Here is a 24,668-nt window from a genome sequence, read left to right as displayed (position 1 = left end):
GGCAAAAAGGTTCAAAAAGCCAAAAGGCAAAAAGGCAACAGCAACAAAACACTTCTCTTCTCTTCTAGGTACTTGCCAGGTAACAATCAGGGAAGATCTGGCGATGACTGGCAGGAGAGCTGGAGTCTTGTAGGCAGAGGGGTTGATTGGAGAGTGGCAGCAGGTGTGCAGTGATCCGGCTCATTCACCTCGTCAACTAACCTGTTGCAGCTGTGTCTGAGGAGTGCCCGCTGGGAGCGAGCTGAGGTGCTGGGAGTGGCTGAGGCCGGAACAGAGGGGTGTGAAGGAGCAGAGGAGGAGGGTGTGGGTGGAGCCGTAACACTATCCTTATAAAAACAATATGTTATGTCATAAATAATTGTATGATGTTCCACTTCAACAATCAGTCTCTTGTCGTCCGTGTCGCCGATCCTCTGAGACCCTTTGATTGATTGATTGATTGATTGCTGATCCGGTGCCCCGGTCATAACATAATGTTGATGTGAAGTAGTTTTAGGCTGCATGAACTGCGTTTTGTGTTTTATTTTGAAAGGGGGCAGAAGTGTTTTACGTTGATTCTGAGTCGGACTTCCTGTCTGGTGCGATGTGCTCTGTTGAGTTTTACGCGGTTTAGTAGCGACTCGCGGAGAAAATAGAAGTCCTACCTAATGCTCGCGGAGAGACGCTGCTGAGACGCTGCTGTAACGTTCTGCAGCGCGCCCGGTGGAAATGCTCTCATTGATTAGAGTGTAATACGGCTGTAATGCACCCGGTGGAAATCAGGCTTTAGCTTGTGCAGAGTTCGCTCACAAAACTTTCTTCTGCTCGTGCACGAGTGTGTTTTTTTGGACCTGGACCTGCACTCAAAGCGCTTTACACTACACTGACCTGCAAAGTCTAACTGCAGTAACTACAGTTTTGAAATTGAGTTATAACTAAAAATTGAACTCCTTGATGTCTGTTTTATCTTGTGACAAAGTTTTAGATTTCAATTTTGTTTTATTTCAGAGAAATAATGATATAAAATTACAGTAACTATAAAATCCAACTCAAAACCAAAGCAGTAATTGCACTTACCACAGTCTGATTTGGATATATAAACTTATTTAAACATAAAAATAATAGAAATTATAAGTTTATTTGAAGACAAAATTATTATCTAGATAGTAATTAAGTTAAAAAAGTGAGATAATATGATAATACTAAAATATAACATTTCTTGATAATAAGTCTAAAATATGCAAATCTTTGAATAGAGTTGTTAAACACTGTTAAATACATTCATAACAAATTCCATTTGAAAAATCCAGTAACTACGTTTTTTTAGCATAAAAATTACATCATCAATACTGGTAGAAATAAATGTCATATCACTGACCTACCTATAACCCATTTGGCTGGCCAGTTAAAAAACGTAAAAAACAACAACTTTAAAACTGTTTTTCTCAGTTTTACCTTTTGCGTAGTTACTGCAGTTACTTTGTAGGGCAATATGGTGAAACATATTTTAATTTCCCAAACAGTGTTTGTTGTGCACTAATGTGTTCATGCACCTGCAGCCTTCTGGCTCTGTGTGTCAGGTGCAACACAGATCTATTGCTTCACCTACTGTTGCTTGGATTTTAAATGTAATTTGGCACTTTGTGTATTGGAGACAAATTGCGTGCCCAACTTTTCTTGCTAATATCCCCAACAGCCTTAATCAAGCCTATGCAACATTTTATACTGTGCTTTACTACCAGTGTGTGCAGGCAGCATGCTCCTCTCTTTCCTTATCTAACTACAGCAGAATGCATGATGAAATTAATTGAATTGTGCCGTCACGACACTATGTTAGATGGTTTTAAGTAGCCGGGGAGGGGAGTGTGTCTGTGCAATTACACTTACCCATTTTTTTCTGCCTGTTCAACAGAGGAACACTCTGAATTATCCGTATTATTAGTAAAACACGAAGAAGGAGAATTCTTTCCAGTCAATAACCTCTTTCATTTTCTTTCCTTCGTCAACGCAAATTAAAAATTGAGACATTAAATTTCTTTCTTAAATTAAAACGAGTGCAACTTATTTTGCAAAATTATGCATTATAACATGTTGCTGAGATTGATGATTATGTGGGTAATGTGGGTCTAGTGATTGCATATAGATACGATATATAATATATACATATAGATACAATTTGTTCCCCACATGAACTCTCTCACATTAGAAAAAAGCAGGAAATTATGTAGAGAGTGGTTATGAGTTGTTCACTATCCTTCATTATGACTAATGTATTAATTGCTACGCTTTAATGAGTTTTCTCCAGAAGTTATTGAGGGAGAAAAAGAAGAACTTTTGCTAACATATACAAAAGCCTTATCCCGTTTTTCTCTGAAAACTGATTTGGCACAAATCAAACAGGACATCTTGTCTAGGAAACTGTGAACACATTTTCTGACAGACGTAGAAGCACACATTGAAGGAGAAGCAGGCAAGGAAGTCAATTCAGTGATGGAGAGCGCCGGAGGACAATAGATGGACATTCTGGGAGGCACATAACAATGAGAAAGAGATCAAACAACATACAAATGATTTCTTAACTGAGTCTTGGAGGACCTTCTTCTTCTCTGAGACCGGGACCGGAGGCGGTCGCACTTTTCTCTCTCTCCCTCACCTTATCTTCCCAGCTTCGCTCGTATCGTCTCGTCTTCTGTCTTATACTTTGGAAGACTCTCTCTGCACTGCTCTCCAAACTAAAAAACCATGGATTTGATCAAGTGGTCTCTCAGCGAGTGGGAGAGGGGGCGTGTCGTGTGCCTGGTTGCTCTTTCCGTGGAGGATATTGAAGATCTCTATCTATTCAGAACCATGATAACAGGTCTTTTGCTGATTGGATTAGGCTTTGCTCTGGTTTTTCGAGATACACAGAAAACGGTGACAGCTGGGCAGAGTTGTCGGCACTCAGACTGTGGTCACAAACCGCACTTTGGATAAAATCTCGGAGAGATTGACGGCCCTGGAAAAACGACTGGATCGATCCGGAGACCAGTATGGACAAGATGGTTAGCCATGAAAATTGCATGCTGCCACTTCGCCTACAGCCCAAATTCCAATCGTATCTGGCCCCACCTAAACAGCTCTGGCTCAAGCCTGTTACTAGTTAACGAATTCTGGATGTGCACTGCAGCGAGGCAGATCTTATCTACTTTCCCTGCCACCTCAACCTGCTACAGACACCTGTTGCCTGTCTGGTTTTATCTGGGGCCAAATCAAGGTTGTCTCCATAGCAACTGCTGTTATCGCTTTTGACATTCCAGCGAGCTGAGACACGGACTGATAAGGTGCAGGGCAAAGGCGTAAACATACCTGTGACCAGCGCTGTAATAGCTGCAGGACTTGATGGCTGCTTGACTATGCTAACATTCATCCCTGTCTCCCTGTCCAGTCCACCTCTGTCATATTGTATGTGTGTTTTAAGTATACGTTTGGACGGGTTGATGGCTAATTTCGTTGTGCTAGTACTTGTTACTCTTTGCAATGACAATAAAGGTGATTCTGTTTCTGATTCTTCTGCAATCCTCAACAGTCTTCACAGGCATATCATCGTATTGTTTGGACTCCTTTTTCACGGTTCCAGACAGCTATTTCTTCTCCTCTCCTCCACCGCTGCTCCACCAGCCTCTCCTTTTACATGATGGATAGTGTTCCCTGCCAGCGCTGAATCACAGCTCTCTCTACAGCTTTAGGACATTTAAAGTTATTTGTAGGCTGAAATCACATTGAGACTAGCAATCCTCTGTTTACTGTCTCTTTTGCTTTGGTCATTCAATTTTTTTTTCGCCTTTCTTGTCAAGAGGTTTGTTTTTGTCCTTTTATTTAAGGCCTTTCAGCAAAGGAGGCCTGTAAGCAAAGTCAAAGCCTCTTTGCTTTGGTGGGAATGAGTTATTCATTCATTCATCTCTTGGTTTGGTCAAGTTTTATACATAAAAGTGTCAAACAAACAATAATTAATCAATCAAAACCTCCTTGGAGGAGCTGTTTACTTCACTTTAAAAGGCATGGGTGTGGAAAAGCAACAGCAAGCTCACCATTAACCCATTAATTACTCCCTGTTTTAATACATCGTGTTGTTACTTTATGGGGGATCCAGATGGAGATTTGGCAATTCCTCAGAAGGACCGAGAAGGCCTCATAATGCTGAGCAAACATTCCAGTATGCTCTGCAAATTCATGTGCAGAGATTGAAGTATATCTCTGAAAATCTCTGACTTTCTCAGGGCATGCCTGGTGTTGAGCTCACTGTCTTTTGTCACTCCAATCACAAAAGAAGAAATTAATTAGTTTTGTAGGTGGATAAAAAATGAGAATAAAAGTTATATCTGACAGACAATGACCACCAAAATGGCAACAAGCATAGATGAGTTTAACACCACCAAACAGTCAGTAAGTCAGAAGTAACAAGTAACAAGTTCGTACTTTATAATAGAAAGAAGTCATTTGCAATAAAAATCTTAATTCTCAGACTCCCCCAACTATGAAATGTGCTTTAAATCATGTTATAGTTGTACTACTGGGTTTACATAATTAAAATGACTTTAACTAGGCTACATCCCATTATTTTTATTAAACTTAAAAGCTGTAGCTTTAATGTAAACCTTGAAAGTGAAAGTTATGCATAAAGTTAGGCTTAGGGGTTAAGGAAGAATGACTACTCTTTTGGAATACTCCCACCTCGAAAGGCCCACAAAGAGCCAGTTGTCTCAAGATCATAATTCAAGTAAGTAAAAAAGGAGATCGTCCTGACTAAACATGCTAAGCATCATGCTAACGGCTAATATGTGTGCTTTAATATAAGGTGTTACCTCTGTTTGTGTCCAATGCTAAAAGCAACCTGTTTTTGTTTTTTCACCACAGGAAACGTCTTGTGGCAATTCAAACAGGAGTGCCGAATCAGAACTTTGTCATGAGGGTCATTTTGTAAGGCGAGATATGGTTATTAAGGCAGATCATGTTACTGTCACAAGAGAAATGCATTAACTGTGAATGAAATCAAAAACATTTACACACCCCTTTGGTTTATGCAGTTAATCAGCTAACTATAAAAACACTGGAGACTATTTCAGTCTGCCTGCTATCACAGCTCTAGTGACAAATTAGATCAAGCTTCTTGGATTTCCTCCAGTTTTTGTTAGACTTCCATGCCCGAGTACTTTGACTTCTTTCTTTCTGCCAACTCTCCTCTGTTTTTGTTTTGTCACAGATTCAGACATGTCTGTTGTGTGACCACACATTCCTAAACTTTTTCTAAAGGTAAAATACATGTGAACCACTTTATAGTAATTGCCTCAGGTTATTCATTGTTCTGTTTCACACGAAATGGTTATGTCACCAGATGCGTCCAGGCTTATCGCTTTTGTTATTCCAGCGAACTGAGACAAACTGTTTGGTGCTTGACAAAGGCGGGTGTCAGGCCTACACACACGAACTTCCATATACTGTGATGCATACACCCCCCCCCAACCCACGCCTTCGATGCTTCATACCCCCAGCGAGACAGGCGGGTCTGAGAGCTGCACCGGTGGTTGCGGATCCGGATGGCCGCCTGGCTATGCTGCCCCCCCCCGCACGTCATAAATCTATTCATGTTGTGAAAGTGTACCATGCCATGTTGCTGAGTTTTTTTTCATGCTTTCTTCCTCCTTTCCTCTCCTCATGTGTGCTGTATTTCTTTCTCTTCATACCCTGTCTTCCTGTCCTGTCTACCTTGTGATATTGTTTGTGGGTGTTTTATGCGTTCTGGACGGGCTGATGGTCAATTTCGTTGTACTGTACTTGTTACTCTGTGCAATGACAATAAAGGGTTCATTCATTCATTCATTCATTCAGGTATGTATCTGTATCATGGAGGAGTCAGTAGAACAGAGTATCAGGATATAAATAATCTCACAATATCCCAGACCATCACACTGGAACCTCCAGTTGGAAGTCAAGGAGACTCTCACACAACCCAGCAGATCCAAGCAACTTCACCAGGTGAGAACAAACTGGGTGGACAGAGACATATATATATATATATATGGGTGTTTCTGCAACTACGGTCACTTTTGACTCTCCCAAATTAAAAAAATCAACCTCGATGAATTTCAATTTTAACCATCAGAGCACCTGCACCTGCAATACATATTAACAGGTGCACAAAACTGTATATAATCGTTAAGATTTTAATCTGGAAAATGTTTATTTTTTTATGGTTTTCATCACTTTTTCTTACAAAATGTCCTTACCGCAACATTAAAAAAAACACACCCAATCACTATTGCTGAAGCCTTTTTTTAAAAGCCAAGACCACCATCTAGTGGGGTCAAAAATTAAAGCAAATGCTTCACAAGGCTTCATTGTCCCAACACGACATAGCTGTGTCACCGGTGGTTTGCAAAAACATAAAATGCCAACATTTTCTTGCTTGCAGAGACTTCTTCTTACGTTTAAGGTTTAACGAGCAACCTAACACTTCATATTAGCTTGAGCATGCTTCACAAATCAATTAACCCCAGAGGGAAAATTAATTATGTAATAAAGTCACGTTTATCTAATTTTCTTTTAATTCATGTTGATTAGACACACAGCTGTTTTTCTCAATCTAGTTTGTGTTCCAAAGCTGTACAGTACAGTTTTAATCATCACTGCTTGGTACATTACATATTTCCACATTTATTCATTTAACATTAGATGGATGGATGGATGGATGGATGGATGGATGGATGGATGGATGGATGGATGGATGGATGGATGGATGGATGGATGGATGGATGGATAGATAGATAGATAGATAGATAGATAGATAGATAGATAGATAGATAGATAGATAGATAGATAGATAGATAGATAGATAGATAGATTGATTGATTGATTGATTGATTGATTGATTGATTGATTGATTGATCCCCGAAGGGAAAGTCGGTTGTCACAGCAGTCCGGTATTCAAGTACAATAAAATACAACAGAATAAGATACTGAGGTAGCATAAATAAAAACAACAATAGAAAAAAACACAGAATAGAATAGAACAAGGACACTTAAGAAGTTAAAAAAAGAAGATCAGTTGTTAGGTTGGCAAGATGATGGTAATTATACTGATGATATGATGGCAACAATGCTATAGTGACTAGACAGTATATAATTGTAATAATAGTACAGGATATAGTATATAATATGTAACAATAAATAAATAGTATTAAAATAATATAAAATAATTATAAATAAAATAATATGATATATAATATATAAATATATAATAATAGTAATAGTAATAATAAATAAGGCTGGTATATTAATAATAGTAGTATATTACAGTATATAGTAATAATAATAGTAATGTCAGCAACAGTATATATAATAATATTTTTATGTACATTTTTATGTGAAGCACTTTGTGACTTCTGTCTGTGAAAGGTGCTATATAAATAAAGTTTACTTACTTACTTACTTACTTACTTACTTACTAATAATATATAATAATAATAATAGTATTAGTAATAATATTAATAACATAGCAAAGTGTCGTGCGTAGATTTAGTGCATTTCTGTAATGTTGGTTCTGGCAGAGGTAGATGAGTTATAAAGTCTTATTGCAGAAGGAAGGAACGACTTCCTGTATCGTTCCTTGGAGCAGCAGGTTGAATGAGTCTGTTGCTGAAGCTGCTCTTTAGCTTGTCCAGTGTTTTGTGGAGGGCGTGAGAGGGATTGTCCATGACAGCCAGCAGTTTTGCCAGCATCCTGTCCTCCACCACCTCCTCCAGACTGACAAGCTTAGAGCCAACAACAGACTCTGCCTTCCTGATCATTAAAAACCTTATTAAAAAACACAATCATTGTTTTAACTTCTATTTTGGTATGGTTTTTCAACACTGGTATGTTTAAATATAAACTCCAAGCTTATGTAAAATAGTAACTTGATGTATCTGTGTCTTGTAGTTTACCATAATGATCATGTTAGGGTGTAAGGTAGATAAAGTGTCTATTGTTTAATTTAGCATTTGTTTTCTTTTTTTATTTGTGTACTTTTTTAAAGTGTATCCTCTCAGAATATAAGAGATTTATCTTGTTTGTCTTTGCTTTTCTGTTAAGAGCCAGTCTGACCTTAACCCTGACCTGGGTTTAATAATGACTGTACAGAAGACAGAGTCCATGTTAAATTGATGTTGTCACTTTTTAAAACGTATTAGTTCAAGTTGATTTGATGCACAGCTTTCTGCAACTGGTTTGGGTTTGGTTTTTTTAAGTGCTTTCATTTCAATTGTAATTCCTAAACTGAAACATTTACTCAGAGCATAAGAAAAAAAAAAAAGAAGAAAACGAAGAAAACTTTTTGTTGGGAGTCACTGTTAACATCACTTTGTTGCACACATGCAACACTTGTTTGACCTGTTTACTCTCCTCTTGAGCAGAATATTCAATAAAGTGAAGACCTGACTATCATTTTGTGTTACTTTTTATTTTTTAGATAAAGAAACACACTCAGCAACATTTAATTCAAAGAGCAATGATCCAATATGAATCCTCAGATGACATTATTAAAACACACAATAACATCATATGTACATAGACTCAATAGCCACTACATTAAGCAACTGCTTGTTAAAGCAAATATCTAATGAGCCAATCACATGGCAGCATCTTAATGCAGTTAGACATGTAGACAAGGTCAAGACAACCTCGAGCATCAGAATGGGGAAGAAGGAGATTTAAGTGACATTGAACGTGGCACGGTTGTTATGGTGCCGACCAGGCTGGTCTCAGTACTTCACAAAATGCTCATTTAGTGGGATTTTCACACACAACTAGTGTTGGGATAATGAAGCCTCGTGAAGCATTTCCTTTATTTTTTGACCCCACTAGATGGAGGTCTTGGCTTAAAAAAAAAAAGGCTTCATAAATGGTGATTGAGTGTGTTTTCAGCCCTTTGTTGAACAAAGAGCGTCATCTCTTGGGCTCCATAAATAAAGAAAATGCTTCACGAGGCTTCATTGTCCCAACACTACTACATTTGTTGGGGAAGAATGACTATTCTTTTGTATACTCCCACCTCGAAAGGCCCACAAAGAGCCAGTTATCTCAAGATCATAATTCAAGTAAGTAAAAAAGGAGATCGTCCTGACTAAACATGCTAACCATCATGCTAACGGCTAATATGTGTGCTTTAATATAAGGTGTTACCTCTGTTTGTGTCTAATGCTAAAAGCAACTTGTTTTTGTTTTTTCACCACAGGAAACGTCTTGTGGCAATTCAAACAGGAGTGCCGAATCAGAACTTTGTCATGAGGGTCATTTTGTAAGGCAGTGACGCGTGGTGTTGGTGTGGTCGTAACTGCTGAGATATGGTTATTAAGGCAGATCATGTTACTGTCACAAGAGAAATGCATTAACTGATTATGCAGTTAATCAGCTAACTATAAAAACACTAAAGACTATTCCAGTCTGACTGCTATCTGTCACAGCTCTAGTGACAAGTTAGATCAAGCTTCTAATATTTTAGGAATGTGGTTGGATTTCCTCCAGTTTTTGTTAGACTTCCACACCCGAGTACTTTGAGTTCTTTCTTTCTGCCAACTCTCCTCTGTTTTTGTTTTGTCACAGATTCAGACATGTCTGTAATGTGACCATAAATTCCTAAACTTTTTCTAAAGGTAAAATACATGGGAACCACTTTATAGTCATTGTCTCAGGTTATTTCATTGTTCTGTTTCACACGAAATGGTTATGTCACCAGATATGTATCTGTATCATGGGAGGAGTCAGTAGAACAGAGTATCAGGACATAAATAATCTCACAATATCCCAGACCAAGATCAAAACTCATATACAACAACTTCCTTACTTACTTGCTACTAAGCAAAAATTCTGAGGTTATTGAGGGAAAACTCTAAGTTAATATCTTACTGGTTGTATAATAAGGCCATGCAGAATAAGGCATTATTAAGTACTTAATAATGACTCATTAAGAGCCTATATGTTACTAATTTGCATGCAAATAAGCAACTAATTAATGTTGAATACATGTACCTTAAAATAATGTGTTACCGAAACGTCTTGTGGCAATTCAAACAGGAGTGCTGAATCAGAACTTTGTCATGAGGGTCATTTTGTAAGGTGAGATATGGTTATTAAGGCAGATCATGTTACTGTCACAAGAGAAATACATTAACTGGTTATGCAGTTAATCAGCTAACTATAAAAACACTGAAGACTATTCCAGTCTGCCTGCTATCGGTCACAGTTCTAGTGAAAAGATAGATCAAACTACTAATATTTTAGGAGTGTGATTTATATCATGTTTAAGTTGTACTTGTCTGTTGCGTGAGCGCATAAACTATTTATAGTCATTGTTCTTTCTGCCAACCCTGCTCTGTATTGGTATGTCTGTTGCACAAGAAATGGTTGTGTCACCAGATATGTATCTGTATCATGGGAGGAGTCAGTAGAAGAGAGTATCAGGATATAAAAATCTCACAATATCCCAGACCATCACACTGGAACCTCCAGTTGGAAGTCAAGGAGACTCTCACACAACCCAACATTTGTTAACAGGTTGGAGAAATGGCCTCAGATCACATGGATGTTGTTGCCCTCGGGCGACCTTTCACCCTGGGAATGCTCTATGATGCCCGGACAGATGAACTGATCCCAGGTAAGTCCTAACCAAGGTTATCATAGGTAACGAAACAATGGAAACTAGAATTGAAAAAACATTTTGTTAACTGAAATAAAAATAAAATCAAGAGTTTAAAAAACAAAACAAGACGATAACTTACTGAAACTGTATTGTGTTGTTACAAAACTAACTAAAATTATAGTGAAAATGTCCTTCGTTTACGTCTTTGTCAACTTTTTTCATACAGGAAGCCTTGGTAAATATGTTTATATATTATATATATTTTAATATATATTCTCAGCTTTCAATATATATTCTCAGACTGTTAATATATATTCTCAAGTTTCTATGTATATTCTCAGGTTTTGAATCAATATATACAATAATTTCCTTTTGTTTATATATATATACATATATATATATATGTATATATATATATACATATATATATACACGTATATATATATGTATGTATATATATATATATGTATGTATGTATATATATATATATATATATATATATATATATATATAGCACCCATCTTTCGCCGCCATCTTGTTTCCGATACAGGAAGCAGACCATATCTGGACTGTGGAGGAGGAGAGGGATCTGATCACTGACTACAGCCTCTCTACACCTCAACCTGACTGAGAGAAGCTGCTGCTAATTCATGTTAGCATTAACTGGAGCATTAACTGGGATGTTAGTTTTGGCTAGCAAAAAAACAAAAACAAAACGTATCTTTCTTACCTCAGAAAACTGAGCAGCGACTCCTTGGAGTGTCTGTTAGTCCAACCAAACGCTGAACAAGACATTTAATGAACAAAACGTTCAAATAAACTGCCATTAACTGAAAATACAGTGAAAGGGTCAAAGTTATGAGAGCAAACCGCTAAACGTCCTCTTTTCTATCCATATAACGTTATATATAACTTTATTGACACGTTGCCGTGGATACGCATTGCTCTGCTATCTCCTGGTGACGGCTCGCCTTGTCAGTGACCTGTCAATCAAAGGTAGCCCCGCCCCAAATCATACGATTCTTTTTCTTCTATTTTCTTCTAAATGGGGCCATTATTAGAACTATTGACATCAAATTGTTTTGAAGAAGATTTTTTACTAGCGATTGAGACCAAAATTTTTTCTGAGGTAATAAATCAAGTCAGAAGTTTTCAAATTTTGCACTGAAATGAATGGGCAGATTTTTTTTGCAGCCAAACTTAGCGCCCCCTGCTGGAATTTTCAGTGGATTGCAGGTTTAATGCACTTCCTGGTTGGCCTCCTTGCTCAGACACGGAGATTGCCGCCTGATATAACATAGTTGTTAAGGCAAAGGATTGTGGGTAGTGATGGTCAGATGAAGCTCCGTGAAGCCTGAAAGCTTTTCATCCAATTGGTTCAAAAAAAGGTTCATTTCTCGAGGCTTCATGTGCTCACAACCCCCCTGCTGGTCAAAACCTTTATTGTCATTTAAAACTATTTGTGATGGCCTCTTTGCTGTCTGCAGCAGTGTCAGCATGGGAATAATCACTGCCAAGAACAATTTAATTTCATGTGGTTCATTCATTCATTCATTCATTCATTTAATCTTTTTTGTTTAATTTATGAATAATGGTAAAAGTCTATTAATGTAAAAACAACAACAACAACAACCTGTCAGTATGGTTTCAGTCAATGTTTGAATAAATCCAATAGGACATGAGATGTTTATGTTAAAACTGTTGCAGTGTTTTCCAAAGATAGGAAAGTGATTGTGCTGATGAATACTGATGATGATAACTTTATTCAGTTTTATTAAGAAACAATATTTTTGCCACTGTGCTTGGACTCAATGTTGCAGAGATCCATTGCCCTTTATATACTGTTTATATATCACGTCAACCTGACGCCAACACTCGGACCACTCCCCGCACCAGCGAGGCTTCAAATGTCACTCGTCCTTAACCTTTTGATGCACAACATGGTCTAAAGTGACCCGACTAAGTTTTTATATTCTATGTCTTTGCAATAAATTTATTTCCTCTTTCAGTATTCCAGGTTTTCCTCAAATAATTTGTTTTTGATCATCATGCATCCTAATTTTTTTTTTCATTTCTTACTTTTTGAATAAAAACCCTTTTTTTAATCACTACGCTTCTAATGCACGAGGTCATTTTTGACCCATGTTGTGCATTAGAAGTTGTTTATATGTTGTCATCAATTTAAAATCTGCCAAAGAAGACACTAATATTAACTATCTTATTTTGTTAAATTGATGTTTTTTTTCCTATGGAAATTATTATTCGGTGGCTCTAATAAATGTCAAATATTAAAATATGTGATTTTCCAATGTAATCTGGTGGTTCTAACAACTCTTTTAAAGTTAAACCTTCAAAATAAGACAAACATAGTTTTTACACATATACTCAAATTGTTAATTTAGTGTTTCGCTTTTTGTATCACTACGCTTCTAATGCAAAAGGTCATTTTTGACCCATATGTATAAACTTGATGTAATAATACAAAAACTATTTTTCTTCATAAAGTATGAAAGGAAAAATGGATATAATGATATGTTGTAGTAATAATAATAAAAAAGATATTCAGACACACAGCCAGCATGAAATAACATGGGGAATGAATGCGGGTCATTTTTTACCCATGTTGTGCATTAGAAGGTGTTTATATGTTGGGCATTAAAGGGTTAAAGAAACCAGCAAGACGCGCTTCATAAAAGACTTCCTGGATTTCTCGACACACGCTCCGAAGCCTCAGCACAGACCGTCTCATCACTAACTGTGGGTAATCCCCAGTAAAACGGAAGATTATCACAAAGGTAACGTGTCTGTAAATGCCCGTGGACAAAAGTAGGCTAATATTAATCGATGTGAATGGATATCAAATGTTGAGCTATTGATGTGATAATAATAATAATAATAATAATAATAATAATAATAATAATAATAATAATACCTTTATTTTTATAGCGCTTTTCTAGACACCCAACGACCCTTAACAGAATATGTACATTCATACATTGCAATATATGTGGGTGGATATTATTATGCGTCTGTGGTAGCACATCCTCCGAGTTGCAAATTGTTTCGCTATGTTTTAGGGCGGAAGATATGCCGCAGCTGACTATGACGTGGCGTTATCCTTCTAAGAATGTGCCAGTGGTCCACGGCAGATGACAATAAATCCTGCTATTACCAAGAGCTATATATAAATATATGTATACATATATATATATATATATATATATATATATATATATATATATATATATATATATACATATATATATACATATATAAATATCAATTCAATTCAATTCAATTAGCTTTATTGGCATGACGTAACAATGTATATATTGCCAAAGCAAGCATCAGAAAAAAAAGATAACAAGATAAGGAAAGCAATATTTACAATAAATTATTATAATTCTATTATTCATATATTTATTATTATATTATTCATTATTTAAAAGAAAAGAAAAACGAATAACAATACAAGAAAGCAATATTTACAATAATTGAATTACAATCAATATATCATTTATACAATCTAACTGTCCCAGCAAAAAAATAAAATAAAAATAAAAATAGAAAATAAAAACAAAACAACCAACAGCTGTGTGTCACTCGCTGTCCCTCAGTGTGTGACAGGCAGAAACATAGACTGCTGATAATCTAATCAACAGCTCTCTGACTCTTTCCCGAGGAGGAGCGGCAGTTTTTCCTCATCTGACCATTTTAAAAAATCTTTTTTGACGAATTCAAATTTTCTAATTAGTTTATATTTTTTACATTTGGTGAGGAAGTGTAGCTCTGTCTCAGGCTGACTGAGGCTGCAGTGGCAGCACAGCCTCTGCTCTGCAGGGAGCAGCTCCTCCTGGTCCTCCCTGTTTCCACAGCCAGCCTGTGTTCACTCGGTCTGTTTCCACAGCCAGTCTGTGTTCACTCGGTCTGTTTCCACAGCCAGTCTGTGTTCACTCAGTCTGTTTCTACAGCCAGTCTGTGTTCACTCAGTCTGTTTCCACAGCCAGTCTGTGTTCACTCAGTCTGTTTCTACAGCCAGTCTGTGTTCACTCAGTCTGTTTCCACAGCCAGTCTGTGTTCACTCAGTCTGTTTCTACAGCCAGTCTGTGTTCACTCAGTCTGTTTCTACAGCCAGTCTGTGTTCACTCAGTCTGTTTCTACAGCCAGTCTGTGTTCACTCAGTCTGTTTCTACAGCCAGTCTGTGTTCACTCAGTCTGTTTCTACAGCCAGTCTGTGTTCACTCAGTCTGTTTCCACAGCCAGTCTGTGTTCACTCAGTCTGTTTCTACAGCCAGTCTGTGTTCACTCAGTCTGTTTCTACAGCTAGTCTGTGTTCACTCAGTCTGTTTCCACAGCCAGTCTGTGTTCACTCAGTCTGTTTCCACAGCCAGTCTGTGTTCACTCAGTCTGTTTCCACAGCCAGTCTGTGTTCACTCAGTCTGGACTTCAAGGTTCAAATATGCTCAAATAATCTGCTGTGGTGTACTGTCGGTTCAGATCCAAGTAGCACTGCATTTTGCTCTGTGTTTTGGTTTGTGTTTGCCAATAGGTGATGTAGTCTTGTTTTATCTGTTTTGTAATGTGCTTGGCTCTGATTGGTGCAGTGCTCTGTCCCTGGGCTGTGCCTGTAGTGCAGGTTTGTGACCTCAGCCTCAGGACCAGCTGGCTCAGGGGGCTCCTGCTGCTCATCTCCTGGTATTGCAGGGCTTGGAAATGATATGAGAGGGGGTCACTTAGTTTTAGATGTGTCCAAAAGTTAATTGCTCTTCTTTGTATTTTGATTATTAGTGGGTATTTGCCTTATTCTGCCCTGCATGCACTGTTTGTGGCCTTCCTCTGGACATGTAGAAGGATTGTACAGAACTCTGCATGCAGGGTCTCAATGGGGTGTTTGTCCCACTGAGTACATTTTTGTTTTGTAAGTGGACCCCACACCTCACTGCCATAAAGTGCAATTGGTCCTTAAAGTGTCCAGTTGAACTTAATTTTATTCCTAGATAAGTATAATGTGTGCAGTATTCTACCTGCTGTGCACCAATGGAGAACTTGGGGAGAATGCCTTGAGATCTGGATCTTTTTTGGAAGATCATTATTTTGGTCTTTTGGGGGTTTACTGTCAGGGCCCAGGTCTGACAGTACTGCTCCAGCAGATCCAGGCTCTGCTGTAGACCTTGTGCTGTGGGGGACAGCAGAACCAGGTCATCTGTGAAGCCCTTTGAGGCAAATCTGTGATTTGTGATTTTGTGCTATATAAATAAAATTGATTTGATTTGATTTGATCTGCAAAGAGGAGGCACTTCACCTCCTGACTATGGAGACTGACATCCGGTACTGAGGACTTTTCTAGGGTAGTTGCTAACTCATTTATATAGATGTTGAAGAGTGCAGGGCTGAGGTTGCAGCCCTGACGGACGCCTCGTCCTTGGCTAAAGTATTCTGTCCTCATTTTACCCATTTTTACACTGCACATGTTGCCAGAATACATTGATTTAATAATGTCATATGTTTTACCCCCTATACCACTCTCCAGAATTTTGTAGAATAATCCAACATGCCAAATAGAATCAAAAGCTTTTTGGAAGTCAATAAAACAGGCGTACAATTTGGTTTTATCTTGGTTTATATGTTTATCAATGAGGGTATGTAGGGTGTAAATATGATCGGTTGTTCTGTGTTTTGGTATGAATCCAATTTGGCCTTTGCTCAAGACATTGTGCTCGGTAAGGAGGTTCATAAGTCTGGTGGTCATAATGTTACAGAAAACCTTCCCCAGGTTACTGTTCACACAGATGCCTCGGTAATTATCAGGGTCAAATTTGTCTCCGTTCTTATAAATTGGGGTTATAAATCCCAGATTCCAGATCTCAGGAAAGAAACCTACACTCAGAACCAAAATGAATAGTTTTAATACGGCCAATTGGAATTTTTTGTCCATGTTTTTTAGCATCTCATTCAGGATGCCGTCAGGCCCACTAGCTTTTTTAGTTTTGAGGCTCTGCAGTTTCTTCAGGACTTCCTGCTCAGTAATTGGTGAGTCTAATGGATTCTGATTATCTTTTATTGCTAATTCTAATTGAGTCAACTTCTGATGAATTTGAGATTGTTCTGTGTTTGCATTAGTTTGAACAGTGTGATACAGGGTTTTGAAATGAGTGGTCCATAGATCACTGTTTTGTATGGCCAATTCTTGGTGTTGAGGTTTGTTTAGATTTTTCCAATGTTGCCAAAAGTTGTTTGTGTTGATTGCCTCTTCAATTATTGTTAGTTGCTGTTAGTTATATTGTTGTTTTTTGAGTCTGAGTGTACGTTTGTAGAGTTTCAGGGTCTCACAGTGTCTTAGAATTAATTTGAATATGTATTAAAGTATCTGACATATAGCAGTTTAAATATGCATCAAATATGTTTTGATAAACACACAGAAATCTGACCAACAGTCACAGTCTCTTTACAGGAAACGTCTGCTTGATTGAGATATGAACAGCTCGGATTTGGGAAATGCCAAGTGTGCTCTTTTATCAAGTGTATCAACAGGAAATTACTTAGCTTTCGTTTTCCTTAAGTTTCACTTTTAAGCGATGTGTTGTTTTTCAGTTGAACAAAGAGCAGCCTAGAGTGTGCATGCAAACAGTATTCCCTTACGTTTGAGCCTTGGAGTTGATTTGTCCATAAGTAAGCAAAATATTTGTAACTTTTTTTATAAATTTATGATACTGGTCATATGTTTAACTTTTAGACATGCTGTTTGAAGTCTGGACAGTTAAAAAGTGATTGTTTCGTCTGTCACAATAAGAAAGTAGAATTTTGTAGCTGTAAATGTTTACATTGTCATTGTGTTTGTTCATAGTATGCAGTGTACACAGAAAACTGATATATTTGATTGAAGATTATGTGGGTAATGTGATTCTAGTGATTGCATGTCGAGGAAGAACCACATAGACGCTGCTTTCAATATTAAACAGTAATATAGATACAATTTGTTTTCCACATTAGAAAACAGCAGAAAATTATGTAGAGAGTGGTTATGAATTGTTCACTATCCTTCATCATGACTAATGTATTAATTGCTGCGCTTTAATGAGTTTTCTCTGGAAGTTATTGAGGGAGAAAAGGAAGAACTTTTGCTAACATATACAAAAGCCTTTACCCGTTTTTCTCAGAATTCTGATTTGGCACAAATCAAACAGGATATCTTGTCCAGGAAACTCTGAACACATTTTCTGACAGACGTAGAAGCACACATTGAAGGAGAAGCAGGCAAGGCATATAGACATATATATAATATATATGTGATAAACACTTACTCTTCTTAACAGTGCAAGTGATGTACTGAAGACTGTGTGGTAACATTTGTTAACAGGTTGGAGAAATGTCCCCACATCGCTCTCATGTTGCTGCCCTCGGGCGACCTTTCAGCCTGGGAATGCTCTATGATGCCCGGAGAGATGAACTGAGACCAGGTAAGTCCTAACCAAGGTTATCATAGGTAACAAAACAATGAAAACTAGAATTGAAAAAACATTTTGTTAACTGAAATAAAAACAAAGAGTTAAAAAAAAAAAAAAAAAAAAAGATAACTTACTGAAACTGTATTGTGTTGTTACAAAACTAACTAAAACTAAAATTACTAGGACGTCTTCACGACTATGTGAGTCAATCCCCTTCAAAAAGTTCAGCAGTTCATTCGAACTAAAATTCAAAACACCCAGAGCTTTAAGAGTTAATAACCTTATTGGGGCTAGATGGATCAGACGAAGGAAATAAAGGCAACATTTATTGTGACCTTTTTCAATATCGCACCCAACAAATACTCCATTACAAAAAAAACTAACACTAACAATAGAACTAAGAAAAACTAAACTAAAACTTAGTATTTAAACAATAAAAACTGATAACAACTAGCAAAATCACTCACAACTTATTAAATGTAACTGATTTTTGAAAACAAAAATTCACAACCAAATTAAAACTAAAACTAATGAAAAATCCCAAAGTATTATAACCTTGGTCCTAACTTTGACTACATGACTATGTGTGAAGCATGTGTATCTGGAGGAGTGTGCGCGCTTATTAGGGCCAGGGTTAGAAAAAGGAGGAGTGGAGACCACTTACCCCTTTGTTATTCTTTTTTCCTTTTCTTTTTTACTTAATCTTTTTTCCATTGATATTTCAAAACCTTTGACTATACATAGTCTGGCGTTCCACCTCTGTGTTTTCCTTACACATCAAAACATTCACAAAATGACTGTATTCCTATGTCTACAGGTTTGACTTTGTGGGATGATGAAACTCTACAAAGGAAAATAACTGAAAACTCTCAGCACAGCAGTGCTTTTAAGATTTCTGCCTCTGACACCCTTGACTCCAAGTCCTCCCTGCTGGGTGTTGAAGCTTCTCTGCAGGCCAGCTTCCATGGTGGACTGATTGAAGTTGGAGGATCTGCCAAGTATCTGAATGACCAGAAGAAATTCAAGAATCAGAGCAGAGTGACCCTTCAGTACAAAGCTACCATCAGCTTCAAGCAGCTGTCAATAGCTGACCTTACCTTGAACACTAAACAAAGTGATATTATCAAGACGGGCATGGCAACACACGTAGTCACAGGCATCCTTTATGGGGCCAATGCTTTCTTTGTGTTTGACAGTGACAAGTTAGAAGCAAGCAGTGTTCAGGACATCCAGGGGGGAATCAAAGCTGTAATAAAAAAAATCCCCTCATTTAATGTTGAGGGAAAAGTTGATCTCAAGCTGTCTGATAAAGAAAAATTCCTGACTCAGAAATTCTCCTGCAAATTCTACGGAGATTTCATTCTCAAAAGCAACCCTGCTAACTTTGAGGATGCAGTGAAGACCTACGCCCAACTTCCACAGCTTCTGGGAGGAAAGGGAGAGAATGCTGTTCCACTCAAGGTCTGGCTGATGCCACTGAAGAATCTGGAGTCTGGAGCTCCTGTGCTGATTAAAGACATCAGTGACAAGACAAGCAAGAAGGCTGTGAAAGTTCTAGAAGACTTAAGGGAAATAGGAATGAGATGCAGTGATGCTTTGGGGGATGAGACGGTTGAGAGTTTCCCACAGATTCAAGAAGGGTTAAGCAGTTTCCAAAACCTGTGTAATTCCTATGAATCTCACCTGAAGCAGATCATGAAAGAGAACCTTCCCTCCATCCGTCAAGGTAAAGAAGATGAGAGCGCACTGAAACAACTATTTAAAGACAGAGAGATGTCACCATTCAATCAGGACAAACTAAGTAAATGGCTGGATCACAAAGGGAAAGAAATCAATGTCATCAGATCCTGTGTAGGTACTATGAAGGGAACAAAGATCGTTAAAAATCAGTCAGAGCTGGACAGAGAGGTTCTTGCTCCAGGTGTAGACCATGGCTTGTGCTTTGTCTTCACCTCCCTGAAGAGTGCTGACCCCTGCCTTGACTTGATGGAAAAGTATCTGGAGTCACCGGATTTAGACACTACCTGTAAAAAAGAGTCGAACATCTCAAATATATCTCAGACCAAAATGAGAGAAAAGGCAGAAACCTTCCACCACTTGGCCAGAGCACTGGAGAACTACAGCCGATTCGTTTTTCTTGTTGCAGCCATTGCCAATGACAAATACACAGGAGCAACCATCTACCATTACAAGGAGGGGATTCTGGTCAGTGAAGATTTCACCCAGCCAGCCCTCCCTCCTGTTCAGGACATCACAGACAGAGAAGATCTAGTGTGGTGTAAGTCATTATTATGCTTTTTTAAAATGCTTTACTGTGGTTAAACTGTTGGACCATCACATGGACTAATGACACATTTTGTTCTGGTCTCTCCATCAGATGCCACGGATCTAACCCTCAACCCAAACACTGCAAATGGCTATCTCACTCTGTCTGAGGGAAACAAAAAGGCAACAGTTGGGAACTGGCAAACATATCCTGATCACCCAGACAGGTTTGATACACCGACTCAGGTGATGTGCAACGAATCGTTGAATAAGCGCCATTACTGGGAGGTAGAGTGGAGTGATGGGGATAAGGAATCAGTTTATGTTGCAGTTACATACAAGGGAAAAACAGGCAGCGACCCGGGTGTGCTTGGAAAGAATAAAAAATCATGGGCTTTTGGCAAACATTTGTCATCTTTTGGAAATGAATTTAGAGCATGGCACAATGGACAGATCTGGCAAAGTCCTCTTCCTCCCACTGGCTGCTGCAGAGTTGGGGTGTTTCTTGACTGGCCAGCCGGCACTCTGTCCTTCTACACAGTCTCCTCTAACACGCTGAGTCACCTCTACACCTTCAACACCACATTCAAAAAGCCTGTTTACCCAGCCTTCTGGGCTTACAATACGTCCAACTACGTGCACCTGCTCCTAATGGAATGAGAGCAATGACAACAACCTAGTCGAATCAATGTTGGCATTTTACGTGTTTTTCAAAGCACATGAACATTTAATCTATATATTTTTTAACCAGAAATATGTTGAAAAGCCCAGTGTTGGTTGGTGTTCTCCACCTCCCCATCCTCCCACCCAGTGGTGTACCGATGTAGCTTTATCACATCGCTGTAGTGTTGGGACAACGAAGCCTCGTGAAGCATTTGCTTAATTTACGGAACCCAAGAGATGGCGCTCTTTGTTCAACAAAGGGCTGAAAACACACCCAATCACTATTGCTGAAGCCTTTTTTTAAAAGCCAAGACCACCATCTAGTGGGGTAAAAAAAATAAAGCAAATGCTTCACGAGGCTTCGTTGTCCCAACACGACATAGCTGTGTCACCTGTGGTTTGCAAAAACATAAAATGCCAACATTTTCTTGCTTGGTCTGGTAACTGGTATACGGTTTTACGTTTAAGGTTTAACGAGCAACCTAACACTTCATATTAGCTTGAGCATTGTACCGTTCTCCCTGTGCGTTGAGTACTTCTTGTATGTTATCACAGTTCAACAGTCAGCCAAATTCAGGTATGACACTACACTTGAGCCAGGATTAGAGCGTCTTGCTCCCTTTATTTCCTTTCTAATATGGTGAAATACCCGAGTGAAACTGCAAAAGAAAATAATACAAAACTCAGTTTCCTTTACAGCATGTTCCCAATAAACAATGTTGAATTATACTATTAAAATATAGCACAAGAACTGCGCACCAAAAATATCCATTCACATAAACAATATGCTAATACACTATCATTGCTAGCGTACAATGTGGATACACACTTACATTAGCTCATTAAATTAACTTCTTGCATGACTTATCAGTCAACAAACATATGTTGTCACACTAAACTTAATGTCATGTATTCCTAATCATTCATATAAACTGCTGCTTTATGAACTTACAGCCATTGCTTTCGTGAGCATGAGAAGAGAAGAGAAGATTCAGAGAGTGACTGTCCGTCTTTCTTACTGCTGGCTGCTAACGTCGCCGCTAATGTAAACACTACGGAGCCTCTGATCACGCTTCAAAATAGTAGGGGAGTGTTTTTCATGTACAGTCCTACCGCAATATTAATGTAATACAAATAATGCAAACATTATGCAAAAGTATCTTAAACTATGAAAACAACTCTGAGGGCAGAACAAGCATGCTTCACAAATCAAATAACCCCAGAGGGAAAATTAATTATGTAATAAAGTGACGTTTATCTAATTTTCTTTTAATTCATGTTGATTAGACGAACAGCTGTTTATATATATATATATATACAAACACACATATGTATAAAATTACAACAATAACACAGACAGACAGACAGACGAACAGCAGTCAACAAAAGAAATATGGAGAAAAAAAGGTGAGGTGGTATTACATGGTAGAAAAACAGTTGCAGGAGTCAGTGAGAATGTCTGAGAGAGCAGCTTTGAAGGCAGGGATGGAGATGAGCTGGTCCAGTTTGAGGGTTTTTTGCAGAGCATTCCAGTCAACGGCAGCAGCCGATTGAAAGGATGCGAGACCAATGGAGGTGGAGGTTTTTGGTATTTTTAATTTGATGTAGAGTGAGGACCGGGTATTGTGTGTGACAGACAAAGGGTGCAATAGGTGATGCAGATAGGGGGGTGCAAGACCAAGAAGGGTTTTGTAAATAAAAGTAAACCAGTGCATGTTTCGACGGGTGTGAAGTGAAGGCCAGTGGACCAGAGAGTATAGCGTGCAGTGATGTGTGTTGAAGGGAGCGTTTGTGGCAAACCGGATGGCGGAATGGTAGAGGGTGTCAAGTTTGGAAAGTGTACCTTTGCATGCAGACCTGTATATGATGTCACCATAATCAATCATGGGGAGAATTGTCATTTTGATGAGGGTGAGTTTGGCAGAGGAGGTGAAGGTGAAACGGTTTCTGTAGAGGAACCCGAGTTTGGCCTTTACTCTGGATTAGATGTTTGAGATGTGGTTGGAAAAGCATAGTGTGCTGTCTAACCAAATGCCCAAGTACTTATAGACCGTGACCTGGTCCAGGGAAGTACCCTCGCTGGTGGTGATATTGAGGACGGGGGGGGGTTTAGCACCCTTACGACAGAACCACATGACCTTGGTTTTTGAGGTGTTTAGAGACAGTTTAAGGTGAGTGAAAGCCTGTTGGATGTGGAGGAAGCTATCTTGAAGTGTTTTGATTACAGTGTTGGAGGAAGGACCAGTGGCGTAGAGGATTGTGTCATCAGCATATAGGTGAATAAGTGAGTTACCAGAAGACAGAGGTATGTTGTTAATGTATATGGAGAACAGTGTAGGACTGAGTATGGAGCCTTGGGGGACACCCTTGGATACTGGAAGAGGATGAGAGAGAAGGTTTTCAAACCTCACCCGCTGTACCCGATGTGAAAGATAGTGAGAAAACCAGGACAGTGAGTGATTCGTGACCCCAATACTGCTCAGTCTATCTAAGAGGATGTTATGATCAACAGTATCAAAAGCTTTGGCAAGGTCAATGAATATTGCAGCACAGTGTTGTTTAGTGTCTAGTGCAGATGTGATGTCATTGAGAACCTTTAAGGTAGCTGTAACACAACTGTGACCAGAGCGAAAACCAGACTGCAACCCAGACAGTATACCATACATATCCAAATATCTAGTTAGCTGTTTGTTGACAAGCTTTTCAAATACTTTGGACACACAAGGCAAGATGGAGATGGGCCTGTAATTGTTTGGGTCAGCCTGATCACCACCCTTAAACAGAGGAGTTACAATTGCTTCTTTCCAATCGGATGGGATCTCGGCCGTCTGGAGGGAGAGGTTAAAGATGTCTGTCAAGGGAGTTGCAATGATGGGGGCAGCAATCTTGATAAAGAAAGCAGCAAGCTCATCAGACCCAGCTGGTTTTTTGGGGTCCAGTGAGGTTAATTCCTGCAAGACCTCTCCCACCAAGAAGGGCCGAAGGGAAAAACTGTGAGGGGGAACAGAGAGGTCAGGAGCATAACCAGGAGTGGTTACCAAGGGCTGAGGGGTTGGGCTTAAGGGCAAGGGGGTCTTAGAAATGCAGGAGGGGTTTGAAGACTCAAAAACAAAACCAGACTTAATAAAGTGCTGATTGAAAATATCAGCCATGGAGCTCTTATCTGAAACAATGAGATCATCCACTTTAAGTGACAATGGTCGAGTCGGGGGTTTGTTCTCTAGTTTTCTGACTGTTTTCCAAAAAGTACTGGGGTTGGAGCTAGATAATGTGAATTGATCAATGAAGTAGCCAGCTTTGGCCCGTCGCACCGCTTGTGTGGCCTTATTCCGGAGCTGGCGAAACAAAAGGCTGTCAGTGGAAGACCCAGATAGGCGTGCTTTCCGCCAGGCGGCGTTTTTATGATGAAGCAACATTGCCAGATCACGGTTAAGCCAGGGACTGTAGCGGTTTTTTATCCGTAGTGTTTTAATTGGGGCATGCTTGTTTATCACGGCTCTAAAAAGCTCTCTGAACATCAACCAGGCATCGTTCACGGTGGGGATCAGGCTGACTCTATCCCAGTGTACATTGGCAAGATCATGCAAGAAGGCTTGAATATTGAATTGTTTTAGAGTACGCTTATTACTGATGGTGACAGGCTGTTTGACAGAGAGGAATTTGCG

General features: G+C 38.8%; 1 protein-coding gene across 1 annotated transcript; it reads left to right on the top strand.

Annotated features, from left to right (window-relative positions):
• Positions 1 to 13,323: 13,323 nt before the first annotated feature.
• On the top strand, positions 13,324 to 21,335 carry LOC131959053 (stonustoxin subunit beta-like). The gene is made up of 4 exons (XM_059324153.1): positions 13,324 to 13,425; positions 17,988 to 18,087; positions 18,893 to 20,353; positions 20,453 to 21,335. The coding sequence occupies exons 2-4, from the start codon at positions 17,997 to 17,999 to the stop codon at positions 20,998 to 21,000; spliced, it is 2,100 nt and encodes a 699-aa protein (XP_059180136.1). The 5' UTR covers positions 13,324 to 13,425; positions 17,988 to 17,996; the 3' UTR covers positions 21,001 to 21,335.
• The last annotated feature ends 3,333 nt before the right edge of the window (positions 21,336 to 24,668 follow it).

Source organism: Centropristis striata, chromosome 21, assembly GCF_030273125.1.
Source record: "Centropristis striata isolate RG_2023a ecotype Rhode Island chromosome 21, C.striata_1.0, whole genome shotgun sequence".
Taxonomy (NCBI): domain Eukaryota; kingdom Metazoa; phylum Chordata; class Actinopteri; order Perciformes; family Serranidae; genus Centropristis; species Centropristis striata.
The sequence above is the reverse complement of the archived record's forward strand: the minus strand, read 5'-3'. Positions and strand labels throughout refer to the sequence as shown.